The sequence below is a fragment of the Coregonus clupeaformis genome, unplaced genomic scaffold (genome assembly GCF_020615455.1).
Source record: "Coregonus clupeaformis isolate EN_2021a unplaced genomic scaffold, ASM2061545v1 scaf0875, whole genome shotgun sequence".
Taxonomy (NCBI): domain Eukaryota; kingdom Metazoa; phylum Chordata; class Actinopteri; order Salmoniformes; family Salmonidae; genus Coregonus; species Coregonus clupeaformis.
In genome coordinates this window covers 79,371-104,183 of record NW_025534329.1, presented here as the reverse complement: position 1 = coordinate 104,183, position 24,813 = coordinate 79,371, and the positions used below count along the sequence as shown (strand labels likewise).

Here is a 24,813-nt window from a genome sequence, read left to right as displayed (position 1 = left end):
GAGAGCCTCCGCGGTCTGCATGGCCGTGGGGAGACCAGGCAGAGGAATCAAACGACAGGCTTTGGAAAACCGGTCCACAACGACCAGGATGGTGGTGTGCCCCTCCGAGGGGGGAAGGTCTGTGACAAAGTTCACGGAGAGATGGGACCAGGGTCGTTGTGGAACCGGCAGCGGGTGGAGTTTGCCATAGGGAAGGTGTCTCAGTGTCTTGCTCTGTGCGCAGGTGGAGCAGGAAGAGACGTAAACCCGGACGTCCCGGGCCAAGGTGGGTCACCAGTACTTGGCGGAGAGACAGTCGATAGCACGGGCTATACCCGGGAGCCCCGACACAGGTGCTGTGTGTACCCAGGCGAGGAGACGGTCCCGGGACAGCGGCAGGTGGGCAGGTGAGGGCTCCTGTCGCAGGGCTCAACGGATGTCCACGTCCACATTCCACACGACAGGAGCCACAATGCGGGACAGGGGAATAATGGGTGTCACTTCCTCCCTCCGATCCTCTGTGTCATGCACCCGGGACAACGCATCGGCCTTAACGTTCTTAGATCCCAGCCGGTAGGAGAGGGTAAAGTCAAACCTGGTGAAGAATAGGGCCCACCTGGCCTGACGCCGGTTCAGCCTCTTCGCTGCTCGAATGTACTCTAGGTTCCGGTGGTCCGTCCAGACAAGGAATGGGTGTTGAGCACCCTCCAACCAGTGCCGCCATGCCTCAGCGCCTTCTTGACGGCCAACAACTCACGATCCCCCACGTTGTAATTCCTTTCTGTGAGAGACAGCTTCCGTGAGTAGAAGGCGCATGGATGGAGTTTAGGCGGCGATCCAGTACGTTGGGAGAGAACAGCCCCTACTCCAACCTTGGAGGCGTCCACCTCCACAATGAAGGGCAGAGACGGGTCAGGGTGAGCGAGAACCGGTGCGTTCGTAAACCGTTCCTTGAGCACACGAAAGGCTTCGTTGGCCTCCCCAGTCCAGCGCAGCTGTCGAGGACCTCCCTTCAGGAGGGAGGTGAGAGGGGACACCATTGTGCTGAAACCCCTAATGAAGCGGCTGAAATAGTTGGCAAACCCTAGGAAGCGCTGCACCGCCTTGATGTTGGAGGGAACAGGCCACGACCGTACTGCACTGACCCGCCGTTCTTCCATCTCCACTCCCACGGTGGATATCCGATAGCCCAGGAAGGAGACCGCCTGCTAGAAGAAAAGGCACTTCTCCGCCTTGGTGTGCCAAAAACATTACAATACATTCATAACAGATTTCCTCATGCCCCTACTCCACTACCACATATCTACAACACAAAATCCATGTGTACGTGTGTGTGTATAGAGCGTATGTTATCATGTGTGTGTATGCATGTGTCTGTTCCTATGTTTGTGTTGCTTCACAGTCCCTGCTGTTCCATAAGGTGTATTTGTATCTGTTTTTTAAAATCTGATTCTACTGCTTGCATCAGTTACCTGATGTGGAATAGAGTTCCATGTAGCCATGGCTCTATGTAGTACTGTGCGCCTCCCATAGTCTGTTCTGGACTTGGGGACTGTGAAGAGACCTCTGGTGGCATGTCTTGTGGGGTATGCATGGGTGTCTGAGCTGTGTGCCAGTCGTTCAAACAGACAGCTCGGTGCTTTCAACATGTCAACACCTCTCACAAACACAACAGTGATGGTCCATCTCTCCTCCACAATTTTCTTAAGTCCCTCTTTGTGGCACCTGACCACACGACTGAACAGTAGTCCAGGTGCGATAAAATTAGAGCCTGTAGGACCTGCCTTGTTGATAGTGCTGTTAAGAAGGTAGAGCAGCGGTTTATTATGGACAGACTTCTCCCCATCTTAGCTACTATTGTATCAATCTGTTTTAACCATGACAGTTTACAATCCAGGGTTACTCCAAGCAGTTTAGTCACCTCAACTTGCTCAATCTCCACATTATTTATTACAAGATTTAATTGAGGTTTGGAGTTTAGTGAATGATTTGTTCCAAATACAATGCTTTTAGTTTTAGAAATATTTAGGACTAACTTATTCCTTGCCACCCACTCTGAAACTAACTGCAACTCTTTGTTAAGTGTTGCAGTCATTTCAGTCGCTGTAGTAGCTGAAATGTATAGTGTTGAGTCATCCGCATACATAGACACTCTGGCTTTACTCAAAGCCAGTGGCATGTGTTACGAGAATTTCTACCCCAATGTTTCAAAAATGAACTTATTACTCAGTCTGTATCCCAGAGGTTGTAAATCTCTAATAATCAGACCAAGCAGCCCAGCATACAATCATCAGGCTTTATTCATGAGAACGTTCTGAAACAAAATGGTCGTACAATATTTTTATACGCACACGTCAGAGGAAAAATCCCACCCCTCTTTAGGCGGGCTGTAGTTTTCCACTGGAAAACTGCTCTCCTGACCATCAGGTCACACACACACACACACACATACACACACACACACACACACACACACACACTGCACTCTTCCAAGCCTAACGGTTTCTCTCCTCCGTAAATTGGGAGGCCTCTTTATCTTGGTTTCTCAGCTGTCTGTAGACAGTTCTCCTTGTCCTTTGTTATCTGGTCCAACTCCTACTCGCATTGCTAAATGGTAACACAATGTCATACTCTTAACTTGCCCTACGCTCACACACTCTAACACATTTCACACAGTTTCAGAGTGTAATAATTAGTCATTAATAATTAGTTTAACTGAGGGTGTGACATTTTAGTCATATCTCACACACACATTTCTTGATCAGCATGTCATTAGTACAGATTGAAAAAAGTAATGGGCCTAGACAGCTGCCCTGGGGAATTCCTGATTCTACCTGGATTATGTTGGAGAGGCTTCCATTAAAGAACACCCTCTGTGTTCTGTTAGACAGGTAACTCTGTATCCACAATATAACAGGTGTAGTAAAGCCGTAACACATTCTTTTTTCCAGCAGCAGACTATGATCGATAATGTCAAAAGCTGCACTGAAGTCTAACAAAACAGCCCCCACAATCTTTCTATCATCAATTTCTCTCAGCCAATCATCAGTCATTTGTGTAAGTGCTGTGCTTGTTGAATGTCCTTCTCTATAAGCATGCTGAAAGTTTGTTGTCAATTTGTTTACTGTAAAATAGCATTGTATCTGGTCAAACACAATTTTTTCCAATAGTTTACTAAGGGTTGGTAACAGGCTAATTGGTCGGCTATTTGAGCCAGTAAAGGGGGCTTTACTATTCTTAGGTAGCGAAATGACTTTTGCTTCCCTCCAAGCCTGGGGGCACACACATACTAGTAGGCTTAAATTGAAAATATGGCAAATAGGAGTGGCAATATCGTCCGCTATTATCCTCAGTAATTTTGCATCCAAGCTGTCAGACCCCGGTGGCTTGTCATTGTTGATAGACAACAATACTTATTTCACCTCTTCCACACTCACTTTACGGAATTCAAAATGACAACGTTTGTCTTTCATAATTTGGTCAGATATACTTGGATGTGTAGTGTCAGCAATTGTTGATGGCATGTCATGCCTAAGTTTGCTAATCTTGCCAATGAAAAATCATTAAAGTAGTTGGCAATATCAGTTGGTTTTGTGATGAATGAGCCATCTGATTCAATGAATGACGGAGATGAGTTTACCTTTTTTCCCAAAATATCATTTAAGGTGATCCAAAGCTTTTTACTATCATTCTTTATGTCATTTATCTTTGTTTCATAGTGTAGTTTCTTCTTCTTTTTATTCAATTTAGTCACATGATTTCTCAATTTGCTATACGTTTGCCAATCAGTTGTGCAGCCAGACTTATTTGCCATTCCTTTTGCCTCATCCCGCTCAACCATAAATGTTTCAATTCCTCATCAATCCATGGGGATTTAACCGTTTTTACAGTAATTTTCTTAATGGGTGCATGCTTATTAGTAACTGGAATAAACAATTTCATAAATGTGTCAAGTGCAGTGTCTGTTTGCTCCTCATTACACACCACGGACAAACATATATTCTTTACATCAACAACATAGGAATCACTACAAAACGTATTGTATGACCTCTTATACACAATATTAGGCCCAGCCTTTGGAACTTTGGTTTTCCTAGATATGGCTACTATATTGTGATCACTACATCCAATGGATTTGGATACTGCTTTCAATCAAATCTCTGCAGCATTAGTAAAGATATGATCAATACATGTTGATGATTTCATTCCTGTACTGTTTGTAACAGTGTAGAGAGGAGTAGGCAGGAGGCAGTCGCAGGTTTAGAACTACTGAATTTATTAAAGCACCATAGCTTAAAGCAGGACGGAACCCACAGTGCAAAATATAAAGTACTCAGGAAATAGTAGGAGAGATTCCTCTCAGGAAAACAAGCAACATATACATTGACCGACAAAGACAAATGACAGAGGGAGTATATATACAGTGATAGAGTGGGGATTGGAACCAGGTGTGTGTAATGATGACGAGACAAGTCCGGGGTTGATGAGTGAAGGGCGTTAGCCAGCAGCAGGTTCGGCAGCAGCTAGAAGGCCGGCGACGCAGAACGCCTAAACTGGACAGGAGGGTGAGCCAAAGCGAAGGCTGGTGTGACACATACATCTTTTCAACTGGTACCGGGGGACCTTCAGACGAGTCTTGTGAGGCCTGTGGGCATCCTAGAGCAAAACAACCGACATGTACGTGTTCGTGAGAGTGTGTCATATTAGTGTGTAGCCCAAACTGTTCGTAAACCACAAACAGAAGTTTACAGATCGGCTGTACCGACTTCAGACGAGTCCCAAGACGAGTCCCATGAGAATACCATCATATTCGTAGGAGTCTAATCTTTCCATAGAGAGGTCATAATAGATTGTAGGCCAAACCATTCGGACGCTGTAAGAAGACCGATTTTCGGGAAGTCTCATGGTCTGACAAACATTGTTCTAGCTCTGTCACCTTTCACCGCAGATGCAGATTCACTACTGATCAAAAGTTTTAGAACACCTACTCATTCAAGGGTTTTTCTTTATTTTTACTATTTTCTACATTGTAGAATAATAGTGAAGACATCAAACCTATGAAATAACACATATGGAATCATGTAGTAACCAAAAAAGTGTTAAACAAATCAAAATATATTTTATTTTTGAGATTCTTCAAATTTTATTTATTTATTTTATTTTACTAGGCAAGTCAGTTAAGAACACATTCTTATTTACAATGACGGCCTACACCGGGAAAACCCGGACGACGCTGGGCCATTTGTGCGCCGCCCTATGGGACTCCCAATCACGGCCGGTTGTGATACAGCCTGGAATTGAACCAGGGGGTCTGTAGTGACGCCTCAAGCGCTGAGATGTAGTGCCTTAGACCGCTGCGCCACTCGGGAGCCCAAAGTAGCCACCCTTTGCCTTGATGACAGCTTTGCACTCTTGGCATTCTCTCAACCAGATTCATGAGGTAGTGACCTGGAATGCATTTCAATTAACAGGTGTGCCTTCTTAAAAGTTAATTTGTGGAATTTCTTTCCTTCTTAATGCGTATGAGCCAATCAGTTGTGTTGTGACAAGGTGTGTGGGGGGTATACAGAAAATAGCCCTATTTGGTAAAAGACCAAGTCCATATTATGGCAAGAACAGCTCAAATAAGCAAAGAGAAACGACAGTCCATCATTACTTTAAGAAATGAAGGTCAGTCAATGCGGAACATTTTAAGAACTTTGAAAGTTTATTTCAGTGCAGTCGCAAAAACCATCAAGCGCTATGATGAAACTGGCTCTCATGAGGACCGCCACAGGAATGGAAGACCCAGAGTTACCTCTGCTGCAGAGGATAAGTTCATTAGAGTTACCAGCCTCAGAAATTGCAGCTCAAATAAATGCTATACAGAGTTCAAGTAACAGACCCGTCTCAACATCAACTGTTCAGAGGAAGCTGTGTGAATCAGGCCTTCATGGTTGAATTGCTGCAAAGAAACCATTACTAAAGGACACCAATAAGAAGAAGAGACTAGCTTGGGCAAAGAAACACGAGCAATGGACATTAGACCGGTGGAAATTTGTCCTTTGTTCTGGAGTCCAAATTTGAGATTTTTGGTTCCAACCGCTGTGTCTTTGTGAGACGCGGTGTGGGTGAACGGCTGATATCCGCATGTGTAGTTCCCACCGTAAAGCATGGAGGAGGAGGTGTTATGGTGTGGGGGTGCTTTGCTGGTGACACTGTCAGTGATTTATTTAGAATTCAAGGCACACTTAACCAGCATGGCTACAACAGCATTCTGCAGCAATACGCCATCCCATCTGGTTTGTAAAAAATAGTAAAAATAAAGAAAAACCCTTGAATGAGTAGGTGTTCTAAAACCTTTGACCGGTAGTGTATCTCTAGCTTAAACTGACAGATTTTTATGGGGATTGTTTTATTAGGCTAATTCAATTTGCGCGGTGGTCGGACATCGAGCTTAGGGGGTTAAGAATGAGGGGGACATGTAGCTGTATGCAAACAAAGACGTGATTGTTTGGGCAGTCTCATATGGCATTTTAAGAGGAGGTTGCCTGCTTGTAACAGTGGAAGTGATAGCTCGTTTGACATCTCTTTCTTTCTCTGTCTCTCTATCTCTCTCTCTCTGTCATGCAGAAGCTGTTGGAGATTTTCCAGAGTATGCCATAGATCAAACTCCCTCAGCTGCTGTTTCTAAATTAAATCCATCACGGCATTGATTAACCATCATCTGAAATGTCTCAAACTGCCAAGATACAAGAGCTACAACAACAACATGTCGACCAGAATAAATAAAAGAACATTTTTTAAATACACATACGATTCAATTGCAGGCTAGCCTTTGCAGTGAAATGTATCATGTTAAATCACAACTTAAAATAAATCAATGTTTTCATGACTGCTGTAGAAATGGTTGTTTTCCATTCTAATATCCTTCTCTTGCAGAGAGAGAGAAAGCAATCCAGCTGTGTGGCCAGTAAGCAGTGCATTGTAGCAGATAGCCGAAGCCCTCTCTCCTCTCTACATTTAAAATGCTAATGTCATGCAATCCTCCCAGAAACACAGTGGCTAATGAGCAGGCCCACTGAATACAGTCGAGCCAAAGTAGTAATAATGACATAACGTAGGAAGCACACAAAGACGAAGGTGGGCTTTGTTGAACCACAACACTGCAGCAATGTACAGGACGACTGGTAATAGGTATAGCAAGGTCACACACACACCTGCAGCCTCACTATGCCCTCCTACACACAACGTAGCAGCCTAAGCTTAAGCCTACTACATACTGTAGGCCTACATATTCACAAGGACAAATAGAAGCAGACAGACATACTAACTACTATGAGAAACAAGAGTATGTAGATAACAGGGTCTTTCAGACTAAATGTATGTCTGAAAGCTAAAGTTTTTCTCACACTTGTCATAAATCTGCCGTCACTACTAATGATAAATGATGCCTCTCTAGGCTATTTACAAAAGAAATAATCGAACTGAGATGAAAGAGTAATATGGATTGTCGGTCTGCATGCCTTTAGTTCCACGCTTTGCTTAATTGAAGGTATTTTAAAAGGCACAGGAGAATTCTCCTTGCCTCCCTCTTGGGGTGTTAATAAGCTTTCTTAGGGCCACCCATGATTTATACAGGCGTGAATGGGGCTTTCTCTAGGGGTTTCAAGGTTTTTTTGTTGCCAATTTCAATTTTTCCAAAGGTGGCTTCATTCAGCCTCTGAAAGTGTAATTGGGTTTAGTTCATTTAAATGCTAATGTCCTGGGATCTGGAAATGACATACAGATATCACCTCACTGATTCTGAGAGACACCAGCTCGCCATTGACATAATGTCTACAGATTTGAATCAGGGCTCCTTAAAGCTCAGATAATTCAACAGAAGCCTTCGTTCCGCCTACATCACACAGATATACTTGGCAATAAAACCAGCAAATAATATAATGTACTACGGTTGTGACGCGGTCAAAAATCATGGTGGTCTTCATCCATAACCGTCGGTTACACAGTTATACAGTAATTGTGCCTGCCCTATAATGTACTGTAGTTAACAACATGTCAAATGGAGTTAAATGAGTGGTTCACTACTGGTTAAGTAAATCTCTATTTCTGATGTAAACGGTATGTTATAGAAGTGTGCAGACACTTTGTTTGCGATTTCACTTGTTTTTGAGAAACTTACTCCAGCCGCAATATACTTTCTAATTGCTCATTGCTCATTGTGGGGGAGTTGAAAAAACATGAACAAAAGCTCCAAAACCACCCAGATACATCCTTTTAGAAACGGACACGCTATAGTGATGCAGGTCTTTAGATGTTGTACACATTAAATTGTGTCATTCCGAACTTTATCGCATGTTATATCTTTTTTATTTTGTTGCAACTCAAGCAATAACTCTCTGTCCAGTCTAGCAGCAGGCTTCATGGAGAATGGCACAGCTGTGTAGGGGAAACAGTTCAAGTCACACAAAATGGAATATAGCATTGCAGATAATGTCTAAAAGGACGTACAGTATTTGGGTGTTTTAGGAGCTTTTGTTCATGTTTTTTGGACGCCCCCACACTGCACAACGAGCAATTAGGAAGTCTATCATGGCTGGGTTAAGTTTCCCAAAAACAATTGGAATTGAAAAAATAAGTGGCTGCACCCTTCTATAGCAATCCATGTACTTCAGAAATAGTGAACCAATTCTTTAATATTATATCTAGTAAGGGTTTCAAATTCTTACAATACATAGCATACATACATACACTCATCTAAATTCTCAGTCCATACAGTGTGTGACTCTCTCCAGCTGTATAGCATACCCTTATTGCTCTAAAGATTAAAGTGCCATTTCCAGGTAGCCAAACTAAAGTAAATGTCTCAGCATCATTCAGCACACTCAGCAAAGCCTATATGACCCAATGAGGACTGTCAGACATCCACATCTCTCATAGCTGAAAACCATTTCATCTGGGTCATCCACCAGGGCTAGAGGTCACTGACAAGACAGACCACTCTCCTCCAGCAGCACCCTCTGTTCATACTTCACACTCGGCCGGCGGGTCGGGGAGAGTAGGTGGGTGTGATTACGTTCAGTGTGACGCCAACAACAGACGGAAGGGAAATAACCGTGGCAGGCAAGCAGTGTAAAGTGGTTATTGATAGAGGAGCAGGAGTTTGAGGAGGAACATGCTCTCTACTAGAGACAGATATGAGTCACACACACTGTGGGAGTTATTCACATGCAGGAGGGCTGGCTCTCTGTGTTTTCCCTCTGCCAGGAAACTGCTCAGCTCACATCAAAAGGCTTTCCACCCTATCTATGAAACCCTCAAAAGGCTGAATATCAGAGCGCTCCTCATTTCTCATCCCTGCAGATAAACAGCACACTTTAAAGAAGGCCTCAGGTTTTGAAGAATGATTGCTACAAATTATCAACGAGATGGGTGCTGAATCAATATGCCACTAACCAAGCCTGCCTTGACTGCCTTGGGCCCTCTCCATCCTCAACACAAAGTAAAAGATCTGGGGGGAGAAAGACCTATAGTCTCAGGTATCACGACTTGGTAGTAAGTCATCCTTCCTGCTATGACTTTGATTGAACAATCAAACCTCTATGTGGACCGAGAAATGATTTCCCCTTGACGAGTCCCATCATTCATTAGACTAGACTGTGCTAACTGAACACTTAGTGTGTAAGGAAGGGTAAACGCAGTGTCTAAAAATATGTAACCGGTGTCCCTCCCATCCCTCCACAGCAGGTAGGTCAGGTGGCCCTGCTAATTACCTAGTGTTCCTAGCAGGGCATAATGGTGGCTGCCATCATCATTCACTAATCACTAGAGCATTTCAAACGCCTGATGACTTGCTGTTTTTAACTTGGCTTTTATATTAATGAACAGCAGTTTTTGAATGAACGATTCTGATCAAAGATGGAAATAATCCTACTTTGAGTTCTTTAATGATGTTCCAAAGTTGTATTTCTCTCTTCTCTTTTAGCATTAGACTGAGATGGAGAGTTTGTTATCTGCCATGTAGCTCAGTTGGTAGAGCATGGCGCTTGCAACGCCAGGGTTGTGGGTTCGATTCCCATGGGGGGCCAGTATGGAAAATGTATGCACTCACTAACTGTAAGTCGCTCTGGATAAGAGCGTCTGCTAAATGACTAAAATGTAATGTCACTTTAGTGAAGGAAGATTTTACTAAAGCATAAATGACTAAGGGTGGGCTGGATGTAGGCTGAGTTCCCCAGCAAAAAAAAAAAAAATTTAAAACATGAAAGATTGTAATCACACAGCTTGTCCCTGTGATTCACGACTTATAGAAAACATGCAAATCCCCTTTTCAACATACACGTCCTGATGACATACTACAACCACAATGGAAAGTGAACACCCACACCAATCCCACAAAATTCAAGAGCATTTTAACTGTGGACAAGCAACTACACTACACAAAGTTGTGATGGATTCCCCCTAAACAGTTAAACTATACTGAAAGAAGGAAATAAATATTGACACAAAGGGATGTTTTAAAGTATAAAAAGCTGTCCCAATGCCATGAGATCAAAGAGTAGCCTCTGATTATACTCTCCTCATCCCAAATTCACAGCCACATCTCTCATAACACAGTGATAGCACACGGCTGACAGCTCTCCTGCAGGTTAACATCCTGCACTAAAGGAACATTACCACAGGTTTAAACATCAGCTCACAGACATATTTCATACAGAGATGTCTGTGTGTCTTATATAAAACATATTTTTTGCTACATTCTGAGCCAAGTTACAAATCATGAAAACGGTTCACCTGGATTGCTATCTAAAAATCTGATCACAAAGCCTGTTTTATCCAAATTACTCCTGAACCATATTTTTTTATATTTTGAGATAGCATATGACATTTTCATTATCTTAAAATAGAAAAGCTACTGATAAAAGGTTTCCATTTGTACTGCTACAAAAATACACTAATGTTCCAGGAAGTAATACCATGCAATAACTGGGATGCTAATTGTAAACTCTCAAACGAATTCCTACATTAATCAACTGTCAAACTGATTTCCTTGGGAGCGCGGCAGGCTGAGAGACTTGTCTAGAAACACCACAAGAGGCAGTAGAGAGAGTTCTCCAACCTTCAACACATCTTATCTTGGACACAACCCACTGCCAGAGGGCAACTGACTGGCCTTGGACATCAGTAGCCTACATGACTGGCTTGCAAATAAATGAAAGGACACATCATATATCATAAACAGCTATGTGTGACAGTAGCTTTTGAGGTGAAAACGGTTCTGTTCAAACATAACATTTGAATTAGGCTACTATGAAGACATCGCTTGCTTCTGTCATTCACAGGACCATAGCAGAATATAATTCTCTTATCTTGATAAAGTGTACAGTGTACTGCTGCAAATAAGGTAATAGCCGTTTATCTGAAAAAGCAGAGATCAAGCCTAGCCTTAGCAGATTCGCTTGTCAAAGTCGTTATAATCATCACCTTAGTCAGCTTGAGCAGAAAGGAATAAAGATCCCCATGTACAACCTCTCTCTTGGCTCTCTCTCATCCGCAAGAGTCCAATTTAGGATTCTCCTGCTGCTGCATGAATAGGATCTCAGCAGGCTGCTGCGACACAGTGTTTGTCCTTCAGCTCCTGTGGCACACATAAAACAGGAACGAGCAGAGGAGCACCCTCTCTGACGGCTGGGAGAGGGGAGAGGGTCAGGAGAAGGCAGGCCGACAGGCGCCAGCCAGCCAGAACGTGGAGCGTGGAGTGAGCCCACCTGCTGGGGACCAAGGTGCCTCCAGAGCTGCACACCTTCCCCAGGCTCCCCAGGGGGCCCTTTTTAAACCAGACTAATCTAGGACAGAATGGCCATTTCCTAAGTGGAATTTCCAAATATGAATGTAACATCACAATGAAGTTGAAATGTAATTTGGTGATGAACTTGCTCATGATATGAGACTACCCACTGGGCACAGATGTCAATGCAATGTCTGTTCCACAATGGTTCAACATAATTACATTGAAATGATGTGGAAACAACATTGATTCAACCAGTGTGTGCGCAGTGGGTATTATGTAAAACAACCCCAAAAACGTTGGTCTTTTTTCATCTTCAAAATCAGTCATCATGTTACTGTATTCTAATTTACAGTCATCCTGAAACAAGATACACTAGACGACCAAAAGTATGTGGACACCTGCTCGTTGAACATCTCATTCCAAAATCATGGGACATTAATATGGAGTTGGTCCCCCCTTTGCTGCTATAACAGCCTCCACTCTTCTGGGAAGGCTTTCCACTAGATGTAGGAACATTGCTTCCATTCAGCCACAAGAGCATTAGTGAGGTCAGGCACTGACGTTGGGCGATAAGGCCCTCAGTCTGTGTTCCAATTCATCCCAATGGTGTTCGATGGGGTTGAGGTCAGGGCTCTGTGCAGGCCAGTCAAGGTCTTCCACACCGTTCTCGACAATTCATTTCTGTATGGACCTCGCTTTGTGCATTGGGGCATTGTCATGCTGAAACAGGAAAGGGCCTTCCCCAAACTGTTGCCACAAAGTTGGAAGCACAGAATCGTCTAGAATGTCATTGTATGCTGTAGCGTTAAGATTTCCCTTCACTAGAACTAAGGGGCCTAGCCCGAACCATGAAAAACAGCCCCAGACCATTATTCCTCCTCCACCAAACTTTACAGTTGGCACTATGCATTCGGGCAGGTAGCGTTCTCCTGGCATTCACCAAACCCAGATTCGTCCGTCAGACTGCCAGATGGTGAAGTGTGATTCCTCACTCCAGAGAACGTGTTTCCACTGCTCCAGAGTCCAGCTTTACACCACTCCAGCCGACGCTTGGCATTGCGCATGGTGATCTTAGGATTGTGTGCGGCTGCGCGGTCATGGAAACCCATTTCATGAAGCTCCCGACTAACAGTTATTGTGCTGACGTTGCTTCCAGAGACAGTTTGGAACTCGGTAGTGAGTGTTGCAACCGAGGACAGACGATTTTGATGCACTAGGCGTTTCAGCACTCGGCGGTCCCGTTCGGTGAGCTTGTGTGGCCTACCACTTAACGGCTGAGCCGTTGTTGTTTCCACTTCACAATAACAGCACTTACAATTGACCGGGGCAGCTCTAGCAGGGCAGAAATTTGACGAACTGACTTGTTGGAAAGGTGGGATCCTATGACGGTGCCACGTTGAAAGTCACTGAGTTTTTCAGTAAGGCAATTCTACTGCCAATGTTTGTCTATGGAGACTGCATGGCCCTGTGCTCGATTTTATACACCTGTCAGCAAATCCACTAATTTGAAGGGGTGTCCACATACTTTTGTATACATAGTGTATATGAATAAAACATGTATTGAGCTAAGACTGACATCAAACCCCTAAGCCAAAAATTCGAAACATGCTGTCATCAAGCTGTCATCTGTGTGTCATCTGTGTGTCATCTTACAATTCTACAGTCTTGAAGCAGTTATAATTTGTACCAAGCCTGATTAAAGGACAATCAACATGTAATCAGAACATGGTTTTGTCTAATTTAAAGGCCAATTTCAGATTTAGTTGGGCTTGCTTTTATGTAGGCTTTCAAATACATTTCTATCAATATGCAACAGCATCAGACAGACCGGACACGAGTTGACTCCACTGAGCTTAGAAACCCTGACATGTCTCCTTGAGTTTCTATAGAACAATACACCAAAAATTATTACAGTGAGTGGGCTGTCTGTTCTGTCCTCTTGTATGGCTAGCTCTGGAACAGAGTGGTACACAACAGACAAAGGAAATCAACCCTAAGAGCATCAAAAGCAGACAGTTCTCATTAGCAGTCCATTTTGTGGCGCTGGTGTGTGTGCGTATGTGTGTGTGTGTGTGTGTGTGCGTGTGTGTGGTGCAGGACAGGTGTGTGTTTATGTACTGGTAAGATGATGATGAAACTCAGCTTTTAAAGTGGCACCTGGCATTTCCTCTCTATGTTATGATGATAAGACCAATAAACAAATAACAATAACCCTGTCATAATGACAAGAGAGAGATTACAAAACAAGTCGGTTTTCCCATTTGCATGAACACTTGTGTTATGACAGTGGTATTCTCTGAACCCACAACCAAATCAGCTAGCTGTCACGACAGACTATGACAGTAGTATTGTAACAACTATTTATGGTTACTGCACACCTACAGCATAGCCTACTGTATCAATTGCAATTAAATCTGTTTTTCAAAGGAGTCCAGTACAATCATTTCTGGTAAGAGTGTTTCACCTATTCATTAGGCACTCTATAATCTCCTAGCCAACACATAGAGATCAGGGGAAATCCAAGCTTTCGATCATAACTGTTATATCATGTCAATTCTGTATTATGCTGTAATGTAATTACACAATTACAATGAATCTCACATACAGTCAACAGACTGATTTGGGGAGATGAAATTATTTTTGGACCAGTTGTGATCTGAAATTCACATGGTCTCTCTGTGTGTGTGTGTGTGAGAGAGAGAGAGAGAGAGAGAGAGAGAGAGAGAGAGAGAGGGCATAGATCACCTTACAATTACACAAGTCAACAAAATATTTTCAGTGGCTAGGCTACTTTATCGCACAGCCTGCTACGATTATGACAACAACTGAGGTAGATGTGGCCACAGAATGTATTTCTCCATATAACACCATAACTTAAAGATACAATTTTTGCAATAGATTTGTTCAGTTTAGGTTTATATTCCCAGCATTTAAGCAAAGGAGAATGCAGCATTTATTGGATAATTAGACACATTTACCCGCATTAAAAGTGTGTCGAGCAGGCGGTTAAAAATACAAATTGGTGAATTAGCTAACGTTAGTTGCAGATGATGAGCCTATCCCATGGCTGCTGTCTGCTCTCTTCAAAAGATGCTCTAGGAATAATGGACCAAAAAGCACCTTTCTTTTCGACACACCGGTAATGATAAATCTAAAATGTCTTTGTAGATAAATGAAGGCCACACTATCTTACCTGCTGAATTCAACGTATGTTCTTCGGTCGCTCAAGTCACCTCCCTTTCAGAATTGTGAAAGCTGATGATTGTTCCAAGACACTTGCACGGGATCAGATTACATCGACAGAAAGCCACCAGCCCCGGAATCTGCAAAATATAAGTACCAGTTGAAGCTGCCCCGGAACGTGTCTAAAGACCCTACTGCAGTTCTCCCCATAAGGGTTCTCCCACAGAGTTTGTAAAACATCCGTGGTTCTCCCGTCGTTACCGTGGAGTGGCGGCAACCAGAGGCGATAGACTCAAACCCCACCCGACCACCGAGACGGAAAAGATAATAGAGAGAAAGAAAATAGCCTTACAAAGAGTACAGTGCGACCAGACAAAACACTATAATTGGGCATCCTATTTATTTTTGGTTGATCACAATTAATAGGCTATAGCAAATCTATAGCCAATCTATAGCCTAACAGAAATCACGCATGGATGGGAGAAAAAAACATCTGAATCATATTTTCTGCACTTTTCAATTTACAAATTACTTTTATGGTAGTGACAAAAATAACTACAATATTATTGTTGCATAATTGGATATGAGAGGTTATATATATTTTTAACCTAAGATAACCAGTCACATAACAGGGTGACATTTCTGTTTAAAAACGAACTTAAAGAGATTTCACTGAATGGGGAGGGAATGTATCTATAAGCCAGTAATTATTCCTAATGCATCAGTGTGCAGCTCATTGAGTGATCATATTTAGCAAAATGACATTACATAACAGAAAGAGGAGGAGATTGGAAACCATCATACTTCATATTATGCAATAAAATCCATTAATCTTTGCCTCCAGTGGCAAGTTATGAAAGAATTACAGTGCCTTCAGAAATTATTCACACCCCTTGACTTTTTCCACATTATTTGTTGTGATACAGCCTGAATTTAAAACGGATTAAATTGAGATTTTGTGTCACTGGCCTACACACAATACCCCATAATGTCAAAGTGGAATTATGTATGTAGACATTTTTACAAATTAATAAAAAATGAAAGCTGAGATGTCTTGAGTCAATAAGTATTCAATTCCTTTGTTATGGCATGCCTAAATAAGTTCAGGAGTAAAACTTTGCTTAACAAGTCACATAATAAGTTGCATGGACTCACTGTGTCCAATAATAGTATTTAACATGATTTTTTAATGACTACCTCATCTCTGTAAGGTTCCTCAGTCGAGCAGTGAATTTCAAAAACAGATTAAACCACAACGATCAGGGAGGTTTTCCAATGCCTCGCAAAGAAGGGCACCTATTGGTAGATGGATATAAATACAAATAGCAGAAATTTAATATCCGTTTGAGCATGATGAAGTGATTAATTACACTTTGGATGGCATATCAATACACCCAGTCACTACAAAGATACAGGCGTACTTCCTAACCTAATTGACAGAGTGAAAAGAAGGAAGAAAAAATATTCCAAAACATGCATCCTGCTTGTAATAAGGCATTCAAGTAAAACTGCAAACAATGTGGCAAAGAAATGAACTTTGTTTTGAATACAAAGCATTATGTTTGGGGCAAATCCAACACACAACTGAGTACCACTCTTCATATTTTCAAGCATGGTGGTGGCATCAACAAGGACTAGGGAGTTTTTTGTTTATAAAAAGAAACAGAATAGAGCTAAGCACAGGCAAAATCCTAGAGGAAAATCTGGTTCAGTCTGCTTTCCAACAGACACTGGTTGACAAATTCACCATTCAGCAGGACAATAACCTAAAACACAAGGCCAAATATACACTGGAGTTGCTTACCAAGACAACATTGAATGTTCCTGAGTGGCCTACTTACAGTTTTGACTTAAATCAGCTTGAAAGTCTATGGCAAGACACGAAAATGTCTTCACAGAGCATTAATAATTTTTTAAAGATTAATGTGCAAATATTGTACAATGCTGGTGTGCAAAGTTCTTAGAGACTTACCCAGAAGGACTCACAGCTGTAATCACTGTCAGGGGGTTGAATACGTACAGTATCAGTCAAAAGTTTGGACACACCAGGGTTTTTCTTTATTTTTACTATTTTCTACATTGTAGAATAATAGTGAAGACATCAAATCTATGAAATAACACATGGAATCATGTAGTAATCAAAAAAGTGTTAAACAAATCAAAAATATATTTTAGATTTTAGATTCTTCAAAGTAGCCACCCTTTGCCTTGATGACAGCTTTGCACACTTGGCATTCTCTCAACCAGCTTAATGAGGAATGCTTATGGAAAAAGTAAAGGGGTGTGAATACTTTCTGAAGGCACTGTACAGTATATAAAGGGAGACTATGCAGTCAGAGGGACTCCCCCTTTTTATGGTTAATATTATGTTGTGTGTGATTTGAACAAAGATTGCCATCTTAATGAATCATTTTATTTAGGAAACAGACAAATTACTGAAATGTTAAGCAATATTGAAATACAACCACCCATGAATCATCCTGATAAGATCCTGTTCCCTTTAGTTGAGGTTGACGATGGCGCAGTATGATTGCCCAGACATATGTCCCAAAACAGACATAACAAATAGGCTTTCAATCATTCCTACAGTGATAAGGTAACTGTGACATTGGAATAAATATTTTAACCCCAGCATTTGGAAAGTATCAATTTTACAGGATGGAATTTATTTTCTGTGTTCAGTAAAAATATTAATCTAAGCACCAGGCTGGTGACGCATTATGGGCAAAGCTACTGAATGTGCATATTTCACAGCAAATTAAACTATTACATGTTTAACGCTGCAGAAAGTCAGCGACATAAACACATTGCCTGAAATGTAGTTCCAAAACAAGAGCCTGACTAATGTAATTAGGAATATATGCTGAAGGCTATGAATTTATATTCATGCAGAAACTGTGAGGAAGTTCCCTTTGCATTTATTCACTCCAATTCCTAACAGCCTGGAGAACTACGGCACTGAGGAAATAAGAAAAGCAGCAACACTAAAGACAAGACTGGACATGTCAATGCAATTAAGCTTAAATGCTTTTAGTACACTGAAACAACCTCTTTACACTCAATATATGCTTATCAGTCTATACATTTTTATAAAGACATTTGACCAGTTGCATGGCAATTTCAAATTAGATTTCCATAAATTGCAAATTATAAGGCCATTTTGCTTTTCTTCACAATGAGAGAGAGAGAGACTGGCTATTCCTGAGAGCCAGCTGAAAGGTGCATGATTAATGAATTCACTCCTAATAAACATTGCCCAGCAGCTCTATCATCTCAGCTTAAATCAGTTTGAAAATAAATGTTGAGTTATTTTACATAAAAACATTTATCTATGTACATTTCACATTTGACTTGTACGTGAAATGAATTAATAAATTTTCAAACTGGCTAATTGTGAACTACAGAGTTTATGAGACCTGTGGGTATTCAGGCTTGCTCCAGTTCCACGAGTACTCCATCACAGTCTTTTGGGTGGAGGAACATGACAGGTTTCCCATGAGCGCCTATCCGTGGTTCAGCTGACAGGGTTCTTATGTTCCTAGCCTTCAGATCCACTATCGCTGTATTGATATCATCAACCTGAAATCACAAAAATAACATACAATATGATTACATTAGAGAACCGACAAGGAGATAAGGATAGAGTGAGTGAATACAGCCCATTCATGTGGGCTGAACAGCACATGCAGCATTGCTAAGACTGACTCACCTCAATGCAGATATGGTGCATCCCACCAGATTTGTTCTTCTGTAGGAAGCCTGCAATGGGGCTCTTCTCCCCAAGTGGGTGCAGCAGTTCCAGCTTGGTGTTACCCAGCTCCACAAAGACAGTGTAGACTCCATGCTCAGGAAGGGGAACTTTATCGCTGACCTGAGCCCCCAGCACATCTCTGTAAAGAGCAGTGGCTTTCTCCATGTCTGGTACAGCTATAGCGATGTGATTCAGCCTTCCCAGTTTCCAGACAGATTCTGGAATACCTTGGCAGAGTGGTGTTGAGATTGAAAGTGTCCTCAGCATTGGAGAACAAGTGTGACGAACACACTTTGAGAGACCTGTAACTAAAGAAATAAAGTGTTTAGTTCTGCCATACTGCCAAACCATGCCATACTGGGTTTTTTTCCGGAGTACGGATCGTATTTGATTGAATATGCTACCTGGATAAGTCAAGTAGCTTGCAACAGGGAACACTTGCTAAAGTAATTCTGCACTAACAACGGTGGATCTAGCTTATTTTGTTGTGTAGCCCGAGATAAAACGTCTAAAGAGACTGTTTCTGACATGTGAAACAATATTTATAAGCTGCCGTTAGCAAGCTGGCTAACAACAACAACTAGCTACTAGCTATCTATACTTACGTACAACCTTCAACACAGACGCCGCCATATTTTCGAAGATTCGTGCAACGTAGGATAGCGAATCGGTTTGAATGTCAAGACAATGGGATAGAGCACACGTATATTGCTTTTCAATTAAAAACGTATGTTACACTTGTAAATAAAGTTATTTGGGATATGAATGTTGTCTAGCTAAATCTAAACCGGACCTGCTATCCGGATCTTTGTCAGCACATTAGAGTTTTGTTTCCGGGGGAGCATATTTTCTTGTTACAATGTTCCCATGTGAGGGAAAAACGATGGCTACTGTGGGAAATAGGTAACACGTTGGAGAGCTGTTTAAAGCTACTAAACATAAAAACTGCACATCCAGAACATTTTCTTAGGTAAGTGCAACATCTTTATAATAATATCCAGATATGTTTAACTTAAAATCAATTCACTCACTTGCTGCCATCGTTACACAATGCTAAGGCTAGCTAGCATCTAGCAAGCATTCCCTGTTTGGATAGCTAGTTAGCTAAAACACGTCATCAAATATTCTTAAAGATAGCCCAGCAGCACCGATTAACTTGATTCTAATAATTTAGCTACCCATGATTAGTTGAGCCAGGTGTGGGTACTGGGCTAGAACAACCATGCACACCCTGTGGGTTTTCAAAGCCAGGGTTGGTTGAAGAAGACTCCTACTAACAACTGTACTACTTGAAGAATGCTGTTATCAAACATTGCTAGTTGTATTCTTTCTTTGTGTGTATAGTCTTCAGGATGGAGTGGCAACAGACTTCACTTCTCTCACTAAGACCCTGTATGATTTACACAAAACCCATGAGCCAGCAGACTCAAAGGGAAGCCCTCTGGACCAGCTGGTGGTTGAGAACTTTGATGAGGAACAGATATGGCAGGAGCTGGAGCTCCAGAATACTGCAGTGCTGAAGCACTTTGAGACAGCAGTGAGTCAGGCTGCCTTGGATACAGCTCTGAGTATCCTGTTTAATGAAGAGGATGCTGACGAGGAGCCATATGAAGGGGATGAACAAGATGGTGACGACATTGAAGAGGAGATGAGAGATGGGGATTTGGAATATGGGGAAGGAGAAGAACCACCCATGCTTAAAACTGCTATGGATGCCTTGAGAGGGGATAACACAGACGAGGACTCTGATGTAGATTTTGATGTGGACGCATTAGAAAAACAAGCTAAACAGAAGAAATGCTCAGCGGGGAGAGAGTCAAAACCACTGGGTCCTCCATCAGAGGTTGATGACAGGTTCTTCAAGCTCTCAGAGATGGAGTCCTTTTTGGACGATATGGACAAAAGGGAGGGGAAGGAGGGGGATGATGATGTAGACTACTTCCAGGACTTGCCCTCTGGAGATGAAGATGAAGACATAGACCTCTTCGGTGAAGATGTTTCTTCCAAAGAAAACAAAAAGACAAGCACAGTATGTATCATATTGCTTTTCTCTCTGCCAGACCTAGCTACTGTATTACTGTAAACCAACACACTGATTCAATTCCTATTAATGTACTATGTTTTTTCTGTAGCTGAAAAGTTCCAGGAATCTGAAGTACAAAGACTTCTTTGATGCTGTGGATGATGATCCTGCACAAACAGCTGACCAATCAGACGCAGAGGATGAGGACAACAGTATGGATGGGATGCAAGATGATGACGAAGAAGAAGAAGAAAATGAGTAAGTGGCAGATACAGGAATCTCATATTAATGTCATGGTTGGAATTGCATCAATAGGGAATATAGGGGAGGGATATTCATTTTGTACTTAAGATACGTATACGTGTTGTGTTTGTGCCTTTGCTGTTTTAGGAACTTCGTTGAGGATGAAGAGTGCAGACAAGCCAAGGAGGCTTTGAAACGTGTGACCTTTAACCTACCTGGAGAAAGTGACGACAGTGAGGGAGAAGACATGGCGGACATCTTTGGAGGAAAGTCTCAAAATGCTACAAAACCTGAATCCAAATCATCCTTTGAGAAACGACAAGACAAGGCAAGCTTTTCCTCAAGGGTTGTTTCAGAATATCTAAATTGGGTTTGGTGTAATTTCATTTACTCTAATTTCATCTGCCGTATATAGAACTTTATGTAGCACATTAATTAAATGGTAAATTCTTACCTTACACAGATGGCTGAAAAGATCCAGGATTTGGAAAAGGCTGCCATGGGAGAGAAGCCATGGCAACTGACAGGAGAGGTGTCTGCTCAGACTCGTCCAGAGAACAGCCTTCTGGAGGTGGATGTGGCATTTGACTCGGCCTCCAGGATGGGTACGTACCACATACTTGTCAGCCTGTTCAGTTTAGCTGTCATTCCTGTTGGAGATGGTTTAGTATTTTACTTACTGCATGTTTGTGTCGGCTGTGTGTGTGTGTGAGAGAGAGAAGGGTTTGTTCAGTCAGGTAACAATTACTCTGTTTTCTCTCAGCCCCTGCTGTAACAGAGGAAACCACTTTGCAGCTGGAGGACATCATCAAGCAGAGAATTAAAGACCAGGTCAGTGTATAGCAACAAAACCAACGCATGCTCAACTATGGGGCAAAACAGACAGGGTTGGCTTAGATTGCTGACAACATTTAAACTATGTCTCCAATGTTTATTGAAAACATACATTTGCACAATGAGAACTTGTCTTTCAAGTACATCGTCATAGTTGTTGGTTAGCTAGCTAGTGAATCTGAGCCATTTTAATCAGTCAAAACACCTAAAAACAAGACATAGTATCAAGAACAAGATAAAACTAGCTGAGAAGAGCCACCTAAGATTCCCCACATGGCAGCTTCTTGTCAATGCTACAGTATCTGGCCCTTCATAATCTCAACAACACACGAACGTCTGCACCATTGAATCGCATGGATCGTTTTCGTGACATTGTCAGCTAACGTGTCTTTAGAGACTTAACTCCATCTTGACAACAAACTGAACAACTATTCTCAGTTGGATCCAGCTGAATGTGTCATCATCGTTTCATTCTGAGTAAATGGGTAACCGCATTGGCACATTTCAAAGGCAATTTTTATTTTCGGACATGTATTTTTTTCTAAGGTGTGGGATGATGTGGTGCGCAAGGAGAAGCCTAAGGAAGAGGTGTTTGAGTACAAGAAGAGGCTGACTCTGGACCATGAGAAGAGCAAGCTGAGCCTTGCAGAGGTTTATGAGCAAGAGTACCTCAAGCAGAATCAGGTAGTTATTTCATTATATTTTAGTGTGAACATACTTGGCTTAGCTCTATATTGCAATGAATGCATTTTTTGTTTGTTGAATTTATTATTTTGATTATTTCTATCTATTTCCCTTGTATTTCAGCAAAAGACAGAGGAAGAAGAAAACCCAGCCCATGTAGAAATTCAAAAGCTCATGGATTCTCTATTCCTTAAACTTGACGCTCTCTCTAACTTCCACTTCACACCCAAACCGGTGAGTTTTCCTGTCAATGTTTCCTTGTGCCCTGGACACTGCAAAGCTGCAGCTGGCTCAAAACAAAGCAGCACACCTTGCCCTTAACTGCAGACACAGAACTAACATCAACAACATGCATGATAGTCTTTCATGGTTGGGGAGAAATTGACTACTTCACTTCTAGTCTTTTTAAGAAACAGTTGTGTGTTGAAAATGCCTAACCACTTGTATAATCTATTTGCATACACTTCAAACAGACATACCCCACCAGACACGCCACTATAGGTTTTTTCACAGTACCCAAACCAAAAAACTGATTTAATGCGTCGCTCAGTTATGTATAGAACCATGTCATCGTGGAATGCTCTGCCAGCAGAGGTTACACAGGCAAAAAGCAAGTTTAGCTTTAAAAAAACATATTGTGTCACAGCGCCTCTCCTCTTTCTAAAGATCCAATTTAACTACTGTAAATATGAATAGTGTGTAAGTAGTATTTTTGTCGTCTCTCTTTCCTATATATAACTCTTATTTTATTTTTAATGTAATATCTTATGATTTTCTTGTCTATTACTGTTCTGTACATTGTCATGTATTTATCCGTTTTATGTGGACCCCAGGAAGAGTAGCTGCTACATGTGCAGTAGCTAATGGGGATCCTAATAAACTAAACACTAGCATTTGCATGACAACCAGAATGTATGCTTGTCTTTAAAGATGGTATATTTAAGCAATAAGGCACAAGGGGGTGTGGTATATGGCCAATATACCACGGCTAAGGGCTGTTCTTATACATGACACAACGCGGAATGCCTGGACACAGCCCTTAGCCGTGGTTTATTGGCCATATACCACAAACCCTCAAGGTGCCTTGTTGCTATTATAAACTTGTTACCAACATAATTAGAACAAGTAAAAATAAATGTTTTTGTCATACGCGTGGTATACAGTCTGATATACCAGGGCATTCAGACAATCAGCATTCAGGGCTCGAACAACCCAGTTTATAATGAAGGATTTTGTCGCAAATGTGGAAATTCGCTTTCGCAATATTGATATGTTTTTTATTTTCTTTGTGTCCTGCACAGCCTGTTCCTGAAGTGAAAGTTGTCTCCAATCTGCCTTCTATTGCTATGGAGGAAGTCGCTCCAGTCAGTGCTAGTAATGCCACTCTATTGGCTCCAGAGGAAGTCAAGGTTTGTCATGCATACCTCTCCATCAAGAACATTTCATGAAGGCGTTATGGGAAATCATATTCTAGTAGAGGACACTGGGCGCGTACAAAAGCATTCAAGGGTTGAAGACAACCAATGAACTACTGTGCTGTCCACCATAGTAGCCTTTTAGTAGATGCTTCTGAGGACAGGGGTAACACCATTTCCTTTCTGATCTTAGGAGAAGAACAAGGCTGGCGACGTGCTGGGTGACTCTGAAAAAGACCTCCACAGACAAGAAACGAGACAGACGCAAGAAGAAGAAGGTGAAGCGCTGCAAGATCCAGGAGAGGGAGAAGAGAACCAGAAACTGAAGGAGGCTAACAGAACTGGAGAGAATAAGAAACAATCAAAGGCAGAGGTGGTAGAAAACCTCAAGAAACTCACAAAGGAGGCAAAGCAACATTATTGAAGGTCAATGTTTTCTTTCTCTCTGCATGTCTCGTTTTTATATTTAGTTAACATTGTCTTTCAAATGCAAGCCCCTCCATTATATTTCTGAGTAGATCGATATAGACTGATAAGGCCATTGTCGTGCTCCCACACATTTTCATTTGTATGTATTACAATAGCCAGGATTCAACTGTCTGTCACAGTTGCAAGTAGTTTCTAAAAATAGATGTTGAGCTTTTTTTATTTGTTCTCTGTTCAAGGATGAGGGGAAGGACAAAGCTCTCCGCTCCTCCTCCGCCTTCTTCTCCCAACTACAAGACCAAGTGAAGAGCCAGATTAAAGGAGCCAAGGACCCGGGCTCCAAGAAGAAGAAACACAAAGAACTCTCAGCCAGCAAACTCAAGTTGTAACATTTAGATTGTTATGATGATGTCTGTGTTATGATAATGCATATTTCTTTGTACAGATTTTTTCAAGTTTGTAATTTGCAATAAAAAAAAACAAGACATGATGTAATTTATTC

The 24,813-nt window shown here is 41.8% G+C and overlaps 3 protein-coding genes across 3 annotated transcripts in view; 1 reads left to right on the top strand and 2 right to left on the bottom strand.

The window, feature by feature from the left end:
• Positions 1–15,120, bottom strand: part of LOC123485863 (amyloid-beta A4 precursor protein-binding family A member 2-like) — a 92,807-nt gene extending 77,687 nt beyond the window's left edge. The window contains 1 exon segment of the mRNA XM_045216971.1: positions 14,946–15,120. The gene's annotated coding sequence lies outside the window, so the exon portion shown is untranslated.
• A 3,186-nt stretch (positions 15,121–18,306) lies between these two features.
• LOC121560434 (methylmalonyl-CoA epimerase, mitochondrial-like) lies at positions 18,307–19,491 on the bottom strand. The gene is made up of 3 exons (XM_041873424.2): positions 19,292–19,491; positions 18,645–18,994; positions 18,307–18,514 (listed from the first exon to the last, which is right to left on the bottom strand). The coding sequence occupies exons 1-3, from the start codon at positions 19,317–19,319 to the stop codon at positions 18,362–18,364; spliced, it is 531 nt and encodes a 176-aa protein (XP_041729358.1). The 5' UTR covers positions 19,320–19,491; the 3' UTR covers positions 18,307–18,361.
• On the top strand, positions 19,416–24,801 carry LOC121560433 (U3 small nucleolar ribonucleoprotein protein MPP10). The gene is given in 15 exon segments (XM_041873423.2): positions 19,416–19,426; positions 19,561–19,656; positions 20,031–20,715; positions 20,819–20,967; positions 21,100–21,280; positions 21,416–21,557; positions 21,716–21,783; positions 22,333–22,470; positions 22,594–22,704; positions 23,772–23,879; positions 24,079–24,117; positions 24,119–24,199; positions 24,202–24,280; positions 24,283–24,311; positions 24,551–24,801. Coding segments are annotated over 15 exon segments (2,067 nt in total). The 3' UTR covers positions 24,701–24,801.
• The last annotated feature ends 12 nt before the right edge of the window (positions 24,802–24,813 follow it).

Excerpts from the sequence above, each read along its gene's own strand:
- LOC121560434 (XM_041873424.2), bottom strand. The coding sequence starts at position 19,319 with ATGGCGGCGTCTGTGTTGAAGGTTGTAC. Across the intron at positions 18,995-19,291 it reads GTCTGTGTTGAAGGTTGTAC|TTACAGGTCTCTCAAAGTGT; the intron begins GTAAGTATAGAT and ends TTATTTCTTTAG. Across the intron at positions 18,515-18,644 it reads TGCACCATATCTGCATTGAG|GTTGATGATATCAATACAGC; the intron begins GTGAGTCAGTCT and ends TTGTGATTTCAG.